The sequence below is a fragment of the Rhagoletis zephyria genome, unplaced genomic scaffold (genome assembly GCF_001687245.7).
Source record: "Rhagoletis zephyria isolate East Lansing unplaced genomic scaffold, Rhagoletis_zephyria_1.1 Rzeph_scaffold_07287, whole genome shotgun sequence".
Taxonomy (NCBI): domain Eukaryota; kingdom Metazoa; phylum Arthropoda; class Insecta; order Diptera; family Tephritidae; genus Rhagoletis; species Rhagoletis zephyria.
In genome coordinates this window covers 11578-21120 of record NW_016164370.1, presented here as the reverse complement: position 1 = coordinate 21120, position 9543 = coordinate 11578, and the positions used below count along the sequence as shown (strand labels likewise).

The 9543-nt window shown below is 38.5% G+C and overlaps 1 protein-coding gene across 1 annotated transcript in view; it reads left to right on the top strand.

Moving 5' to 3' along the window:
• The first annotated feature begins 870 nt into the window (after positions 1-870).
• The window catches only part of LOC108374067 (general transcriptional corepressor CYC8-like), an 11703-nt gene continuing 3030 nt past the window's right edge, over positions 871-9543 (top strand). Inside the window, exons 1-5 of the mRNA XM_017630031.1 lie at positions 871-1027; positions 1080-1188; positions 1246-1430; positions 6927-8226; positions 8295-8473. Of these exons, the coding sequence (XP_017485520.1) occupies positions 1017-1027; positions 1080-1188; positions 1246-1430; positions 6927-8226; positions 8295-8473 (1784 nt within the window). The 5' untranslated portion in view covers positions 871-1016. The remainder of the gene's footprint in view (positions 1028-1079; positions 1189-1245; positions 1431-6926; positions 8227-8294; positions 8474-9543) is intronic.

Sequence of the window (9543 nt, the reverse complement as noted above, 5' to 3'; positions counted from 1 at the left end):
CACTCGTTGCACTTTTTTCATTCACCATACTATGACCTTCCCATAGCAAATGTATAGTATTCGCTTACTTTAATTTTTAATTGTTTACACGGCTCACATAATTTTGATGCAATCCAATCCCTTTAAAATACTTTTCACGAATTAAAAACCTTTTTTGTTTACAAATTTCGTCTCCGCCGTTTGCAAATTTTCTTTATTCTGTACTGAGAATCACTCGTGACTGCGTTGCCAAGTAGCTGTGCAAATGAGTGGCGTTGCCAATCGCACTCGCCTTTCGTATTGCGTTTTGTGCTTAAAGTGGCTATTAGACGTGGCAAAACTCTGGCAAACTTAAGAATTTCTACGATTACATTGACAGCTACACCTTACAAATGTTCAACACTCGAATGGATTGCACTTGCAGCAAACATAACAAATACTAGTGCGGCACGAGCAAATTCAAGTTATTTCACAAAAGCAATTTGCGTCCTTTGAGTTGCAATAGACCTACATATTTTTTAATTCCGAAAGTTTTTCCTACAGATTTGCCAAAAGTGCATAATATATACCCTCTCCTTTATTTCTTTAGGAAAGAGTGAGGCAACAGGCTGATGAATTATTAGATGTCAAAGTTCCTTAGACACACACACGAAATAATGGCAATTTTTCCTTGACCGTTTTCTTGAGAACTGCATATTGCCCTTTAAAGACCAAAATAAGGTATATGTGAATTACTATTGCTAGCATATTGTCAAAGTTTTTTTTGCTGCATACATACTTTTTTAAATCATGGTAGCATACCTTCTACGCCTCATGCTTTGTTGTCAAAGTTCGTACTGTCAAGCTAAGCGAGTAAAGACGTATATAAACGGCCCTTTAGGACTTGTTGGTGGTTCTTTGCCTATTCAATTGCAACTCTGCCAAACAACGAAACTTTTCAAATCGAACAAAGCTGCAAATTGACGACGTGTTTCGCAATTGGAGCGGGGATAATTTCTAGCTTTTCGAGGAGAAATAATATTTAATTACAAGAAAACATGGATCGACGGTAGTATCAGTATTTGAAAATTATACAAAATCGTAAATGTATATATTTTTAGCAAAGCTTTGGCCCTAAGAAATAGAAGACTGCAGGATCAGCAGCGGCACGCGGTCGATGCACAAAATCAAAATGGCTTCAGTCAAAAGGAAAATAGACAAAACTCGATTGTAAGTGACTGGAGATACTACTGAAAATCATAAATTTTATTAATTGCTTTCAAACAGAGCTCTCCCAGCAGTACATTGAAAGAGGGCAACAATGCGACTGGTATGACTTTGCCAAAAGGCGATTGCACCGCCTGCCGGAAGCAGGCAATTTGTGTTTGCCAAAGGTGTGGCGATTATTATTGCTCACCGGAATGTCAGCGGAAAGATTGGCAAAGTCATCGTTACATATGTTTTCCGATCCCGTAAGTACCTAAAATTATCATAATAGTTAAGGTAAGATAATTGTTCGGAGTATTTGTCCATGTCATAAAAAAAATGTTTTCTGTACGGAGTCCCTCCGGCGCACAATACGTGTGGTATCCGGATAATCAGGTACTGGTTTAATTATTGACACACAATGCAGGTTTTGGTACGGGTACCTCGCATGCGGGTTTTTGCCGTTCTCAAGTCTGCGTAACCGGAACTGCCCAGATGTACATATATGTGAACAAGGACTGTCACTCCAGCGTCAATGCCCAAAAACCCTTCGGGGAATTTGTAACTTGTTACAGCAACCACAACACGAGTTTCCGCACATAATACGAGTTTTGGTACGGGTTAAAAATTCCAAATTTTCACCCTTTTAAGAAGGTATTTATTATAAAAAAACGCTACAGTCGAAAATATGGGCTTAACATCGCCATAATGTACTATTTGTGTTTTCTCAAAATAAACTTTTTTTTTTTTTAATGAAACGGTAAGAAATGTTGGCGGAGGGTTTGTTCAACTAAATCAGTCCTATTGCCCATCCCATATGAATAAATTCTGTGTTCGTATGGAATAATTGCTTATGTCGGAAAGCTGGCTTTAGTATAATGCGGCCTTCCCTTTATTCTTTAAACGACAAAGAATTTTTTGATGAGACTTAACAAGAATATTGACTTGCTAGTATCAGAACTATTTTTGCAAGTTTATTATCCAAAAGTTCTTCAACAGCTCGGCGCCAGTGAGTCATTCGCAATCGTTTGCTGCGAATGCCGTATTGTTCCCATAAATTAATATGCAAATCAAAAAAAAAAAATAGTTTTTGTTTTGCTTGATTATTTTTTGGGAATATTTGTTCACGTGAAATTCCCGATAGAGCCGATATCACTTTCTAATAGTTTTCTCTTTAATGGGGGCATATTTCCCCACGTATATATGCACGCCACCTTGACTATTTATATGCACAATAAGATTTATAAACCTTTGATAACATAAGCGAGGAGTATAGTATAATAGATATAACTTAGTTTGTGATATTAAAGGATCCCTGATAAGTCCCTAAAGCGCTCTGAAATTAATATAGATGCCATGGCAGACCTCTCCAAGTACATTCGGGCTGCAAAAAAGGTTTGCAGGAAAAACCCTTACGTTTATTTTATTACGGAGGTAGCGTAAAATTGAAGGCCCTTCCATAAAAACTCTTGGTACACAATGATACGTTACGACAAAAGGAAGCAAATTTCATTTCCTTTAAAGAGTGATAATTTGTCCCTCGCTATAAATATGATGGTTAATTTTCCCTAAACAATGTAGTAAATTCACTTATCTTTCTAAAAATGTCGACAAAATAAGCTTTTATAAGCCGGATATTTGAATAATAATAGGCATGTTTTATTCAACCATCACAAGCAAATAGCTAAATCTTGGTCAAATAAAACGAAATTAGCTTATTTCCTATGTTAGCCTAATTTTGACAGTTGTTTGACTGCAAATAGTGTCAATGTGAGTTTTTGCCTCTTTCTGATTGGCTGAAGAAGAAAATTTCTGATGCTGAATGGCAATGCCTCTTGTTCAATATACAAGCCAAGATAGCTTTTCATAAGCCAATATAATTATGTTGGGTAAGTCCTCCATACAAAATAAGCTAATAGCTTAAATTTCTGGACAAATAAAACACGGCTAATATTAAAATTTTGACGTTTATACTTTTGCTAAGTGTTTGGCCGAGAGTTTCTCCTCCAATTTGTGGTGTGTATCTTGATGTTGTTACACAAATGGAGGGACTTACAGTTTGACGCCTTCGAGCGGCAAATTAATTTTATGAGGACTTTTTTCATGGCAGAAATACACTCTGAGGTTTGCCATTGCCTGCCAAGGGCGACCGCTGTTAAGAAAAAAAGACGCAACGCTCTTATGTAGGTACCCAGCAGATAATTTCAGGAGCTAAAAGACCTTCTTTAGAGTCAAGAGGACTTTTACTCTACATTCATTTCTCCTTTCTTTTTGTACCCATGTAAGGGCTTTTAAATGTCGTAGTTCAGAAGGCCTTTTAAAAACTTCTAAAGCTGCTCCTTTAGTTCATAAAAATCATACTTTAATCTGTTTATTTAAGCTTGCAATCTAAAATGCATATTTAAATTCCTTTATTATGTTAAGGGCTATAGTTTTGTATCTGCATAAAGAAAAAGGAGTTTTGCCCTACAAATCTACTAAACTAAGAGCAGCCTTAAACTCGCTCTGAAAAACTGGTCAATAGTTTAAACTTAGTTCAAATTTAAATTGATTTTAACTAAACTTCGTTTAAACTGAGTTTAAACCAGCACTGAAACCCCGGCCCCAAGTAATATAAAATTACGCATTCACGTATTGCCTAAGTCAGACGTGGCAATGCAATATACATATTTCGAAAAGGCTGTCAAATTGAGAAATTTCAGAAAGCAGTTGCATGAGGAGGTTTTTTTTATTTTCGAATGGCGAATTGCAGCAAGTTGAAATATATTTCCGAAATTGATTTGCGCTCTCAATTGCAGTCACATCTTGTAACTTTTGTTTCTGAGACTTTCTGGTTGTTCACACATCGAAATAATAATTCTCTTTCTCAATTTGACGGCTATTTGCGGATAAGTTGTAAATATTGCCACGTCTGACACGCTCTTTAGAATAGCAACTTTCACAAATGATATGGATCCTTGATATGGGCTCGTAGGTGATTAGAATTTATAACAAATATACATATGGTCAACANCAACTTTTATTTCTGAGACTTTCTTTCTCAATTTGACGGCAATTTGCGGAAAAGTTGGAAATATTGCCACGTCTGACACGCTCTTTAGAATAGCAACTTTGACAAATGATATGGATGGATCCTTGACATGGGCTCGTAGGTGATTAGAATTTATAACAAATATACATATGGTCAACATTTTTGAAACGTTATGTGATAATAAACCTCAAAGGCTACATTTTATATACAGAGACTTGTTTCCTATCATCTGTTGTTTTAAAGATAAATATGGCTTTAAGTGGCCTTTAACGTTAAATTTTTTGGAAGTCAATAGAAGATTAGAAGACGATTTGAGAAGCTATCGATAACACTATGCGACAGTCAAAATCGGGATGGGATGAAACCCACGGGAAATGTTATATCGGTCAAAAACAAGTTATACGTGGCCCGGCGTTTCGCTGGGTCACGTCTAGGAATCGAGATATATCGATTTGAAGTTAGTAACTATCATATAGGGGAAATTGTCACCTTTGGTGGTCTTTTTTTTTGACATAACTCGAGAACCACTAGTCCGATTTTGCTCAAACAAATTTAAAAAAAATTAAAAATTACAATTCCATTGATCTGTTAATATAACGTTTTTCTATATACTCAACAGTTTTGCCGGTAAGAATAAGTTATGTCAAAAAAAGACCACCAAAGGTGACAATTTCCCCTATATGATAGTTANTTCCTAGACGTGACCCAGCGAAACGCCGGGACACGTATAACTTCTTTTTTACCGATATAACTTTCCCCGGTAGTTTGAACCCTTCCCGATCACTGACCCCTACCATTTGTCTCACAGTGTAATTATAGCATTCTCTACAAAAGGGACTTAGGTTTCGATATCGCAAAAAAGGTTATATAACTAATCGTATTCTAACGTTTTAATCTAATGGTGATTTCGTTTCTAACAAAAAATGTCGCATTTTCATTGCACCTTTCTCTTTTCGTGTTCGATTCTAAATTAAGTGCGAAAAAAAATTGTTTGTTCCTTTTTTAAAATGTCACACCTTGTAAGACAAAAATAAGGCACCTTTTCTGTCCTTTGAAGCTTTGTCAGGGGAGATGTTTGCCCTGAAAATCAGATGTTTGCTTGACGCGATAATATGATGAAATGCGTGTGCTGGACAAGGACCAATAGCTCGTTTCTTTCCAAGACTTAGTTCGAAAGTGTAAATTCGACCATGAATCATCAAATATGAAGAAAATGAAGATGAGGAAGTAGAAACCACGAATGATGAAACCCGTGAAAGTAATTCAATCTTTCGTTTTCACATGACCAGCCCTGCCCCCTTTTGGCAGAAAGACCACATCCGCCTTTATCTACTCTTACGGCATGTGAGTTAGGCAGGCTGTAAAAATCTTAGAAAGATACTGTCCTAAGCTGTTTCACGTTTCAACTGAGTACGAGTGTGTGCTAGAACCGGGCGAAGTATCGGAGGTGTCGTCAGAGCACTTAGGAATTGAGTGGTTATAATAGTCTACACCATTTAGCGTTCCGCCCTCTTTGCAGGTTCCTTGAAAAACTTGTGTGCATCCTTTTAGGGTTGCCAAAATTCCTTGATCGAAAAGCCTCCTACTGAAATCTCAGAATTCTACCACTAGAGTATTTGCCCTACAGGAGGGTGACCTGAAAACAGCATTTGTCACAAAGTTCGTCGCTTAATGTATTTTTAACAATCTACATATGTCGCATAGCTTCAAATGACTTTAAGTTCTTTTTTTTTAATACGAATTGTTTTCTAATCGTTCTCTAACCTGTGCAAATGTTTGTTGGGGGATTTTTCATCCCAACACGCAGTTGCCCCTCCCATTCTCGATGTTCCCATAACTGTTGTGCCTGTTTTGTTCTTTAATAAAAAAACGTTCCCCATACTTTTGTTCTTGTTTGATCCTCCTTGAAAACGTACTCCATACTTTCGTGCTTATTTCGTTCGCAATTGAAACGTTCCCGAAAGTTTCGTTCTCAAAACAAACAAAACAAAATCGTAGCGCTGTTGATAGTTTTAAAATATTTTAAATAGATTNGTTCGCAATTGAAACGTTCCCGAAAGTTTCGTTCTCATTCTAGTCGTACTACGCTACCGAGTTTTTCGTTTGAATTTGGGCCCTTATTATGACCTGCATTCGATGTTCGATCTTCGCTGGCTATCGAAAGCTTCTCAGCGGTGAAATATATACTATTGTGAACAACCTAAACGAGCGAAATTCACAATAGCGCTAATCTTCATCGAATGAGCTCCATAATACCAAATGANGGCCTTGGTTCTTACGGGAACGTTCCAGAACCTTTTGTTCGCATATGGTTTTCGTTCAAGCTACTCTCAANCCTTGGTTCTTACGGGACCGTTCCAGAACCTTTTGTTCGCATATGGTTTTCGTTCAAGCTACTCTCAATACTTTTTATTTATTTATTTATTTAAGTCTATGGTTTTACAGAACCGGTTTGTTCCGGTTTGGTTCTTTTGCGGGAACGTCCTTAACATTACATTTTGTTCTCGTGCAGAACTAAACCAAAACCGGAATGCGTTCTCGGTTCCTCATTAAAATATTCGTTTTGGTGGTCAGGAAAAGGCGTGTCTTACATTAATAACCGCTGCATAAACGCTCGTATGTAGTAATGTTAACCTCCATACTTAAGCGGTTATTGATAATTAAATATACATATGTACATACAATTATAGGTATGTACAAACCTAATTTTGTTTTAATATTTCTGTTGCAGTCCTTTGGTCTTTCCTACAGCGACTCAGTCTCCAACCATGGAATATGGCGGCGATCAGCCCTTGCTGACTGTTAACCAAATGCAATTAGCAAATGTTTCATTTGGAAATCATACGCAAACACCTAACGAAATGTTCAATGGCAACAATTTTTCGCAACAACATCAAATGAATAGTCAATATCAACAACAACAACATCAACATCAAATGAATAGTCAATATCAACAACAACAACATCAACATCAAATGAATAGTCAATATCAACCACAACAACATCAACATCAAATGAATAGTCAATATCAACAACAACAACATCAACATCAAATGAATAGTCAATATCAACAACAACAACAACAAAGACTTAGTCAGAACATTAATAAGGCTTCACCGCAAAATACCAATAAGGTACAGAAACACAAAGAACCCACTGCTACTTTGCCAAGAGCTGAACTCCCGAAGACAAACAGCCATGTCATATTGACCGGTTTACGTACGCCAAACCGTGGCTACATACGCGCTCTTACCCCTGCCGAAAATGATGAGTACTTATCGAATGCACGCAAAATCGATAGTTATGGCAAAAAAGCCCCAGCTATGAGCAAAATGCCTAAAACACATAGTTATGCCATTGCGCCGTACGAAGGTGTCATGTATCGGGTGGAGGTGCTGATGGTGCGTAATCCCGAAAACATTCGGGTACTTTTCATTGACCGCGGTATCGTTGCCTCACGGCGTCTTAGCGAATTACGTGAAATCACTGACGAAATTATATTACTAAAGCAACATTCCTGCCTGATACCTTTGCGTAACGTGTCTAATTATGTGCTTAACGAAAAATTGGTGAAGAGGTTTTGCACATATGAAGACCTCGAATTTAAAGTAAAATATGACCGAGTCGAAGATGGTGTGGAACTTTTGTATTGGCAGACAGAGAAGTCACTAAATGATGAAATAGAGCAATTTTGTAAGGACGCAGGTGCTGAAGTTTGGACGGATACCACGCGTTCGAAATCGGAGCAAACCGGGAAGAAAAGTAAACCCGTTGAAAAGAATACAAAAGTTGCCGAAGCGAATGCTAAGGATTCTAAAATACAAAATTCAGCTAATAGGGACGAAAGCGCAGGTGCTGAACACGACGATCAATACTATGCCGTAGGTGGAAGTGCTCAAAACTCCACTGTGAATTCGCAAGTAAGTGTAAGGCAGCAGCAGCCCAAACCGATAGAGGAGGCTAAAAAACCGCAGAATGTTGAGAAAATTGTAAAGAATATCGAAGAAGTGGAGCGTCCTACAATGACTCCTGTAAGTGTTTCTTAAGTTCATTGTATCTAACGGATAATATATTATACTTTGTATATATTCTCTTGCAGCCATTCGAAACTCACTTGTTCCAAGTAGGCTGTGCACCATTCACAGCCATTGTGCTCGATGTATCTTGGTTGGAAATCGGTCATATTGGCTGTATAGCTCAAACTGATTTGGCTTGCCTGCAGACTGTGCAAAAGCAAATCAGCTCAATTACTATATCGGACAAACCATACGAGCCGAAGTGAGTATTTGTAATTATAAGTTGCTTAAACTAGGTAAGTATGTATATAGTTTTTTGGCAAAATATAATAATGAGCCAGCGTTGGGCTGGCTCGCGATACAGTAAAAGATCAACGTAGTGCTACGTGGAGACAGGGGAGCAAAAAAGAATACATTCAAGCCATCATATATTTACTTGTTGGTGTTGGTTAATTCTACTGAAATGGTAAAAATTTATGTAGCGAAAATCCCTCGTCAAATTTGATTCGGAGACAAATCAGATTCGGTGTTGTTCATTTTCAGTGTTCAATTTTTCATTCCAAACGTAACTTGTTTGCAGCGGTGCGTTTGAGGCACATAGACGTAGTCTCGAGTTATGTAGACTCCCGACCTGTAAATGCCATTCTGGGCATACAACCACCAGACGTGGACGAGACAACTTCACAATTTTGGTATATTTTTTGCATTTTGGTACATGTTTTGGTACACAAAAAAAATGAGTAAGTGGCAACCGAGGTTGTGTACTACAATTCCACCAGTTTGCATTTCAGCCCAACTAGTTCACGTTCTATCCTTTTTCAATGTTAGGGACTGGTGTTTGTTGTTGTAGCGGCACTACTAAGCCCCGCCTGTTTCGGGTCAACTTTTAATCATTATCGTCCAGCTCAACTAACGGTAGGCCCAGGAAACGAGCTGTTTCGATGGGGTCGGACCAAAGGGAGAGGGGTGTTAGTTGAGTCGGATTGAGCTGGCATGTGAAGAGGTGGTTGGTGTCGTGGGGGGAGTCTCCACATGCCGGGCACTCATTTGGGATGTTTGGGTCGAGTCTGGACAGGTAGCTGTTTAGGCGGCTACAATATCCAGACCGTAACTGAGCCAGGGTAACGCGGGTCTCTCTAGGTAACTGAAGCTCCGTCTCTTCCACAGGTGGTGATTGGGTAGGTGGAGACAGACTCCCTATGAATGTCGTTGATCGCTCGTCTGTACGTCATTGGGTCCAGTGGTTGGTCTGTGTGGGTCTGGACTGCGTCCTTGTACATGAATAGGTGCCGCCTGACGTGCCTGGGCGGAGGCTCCTCCTCCAGCAGTGGT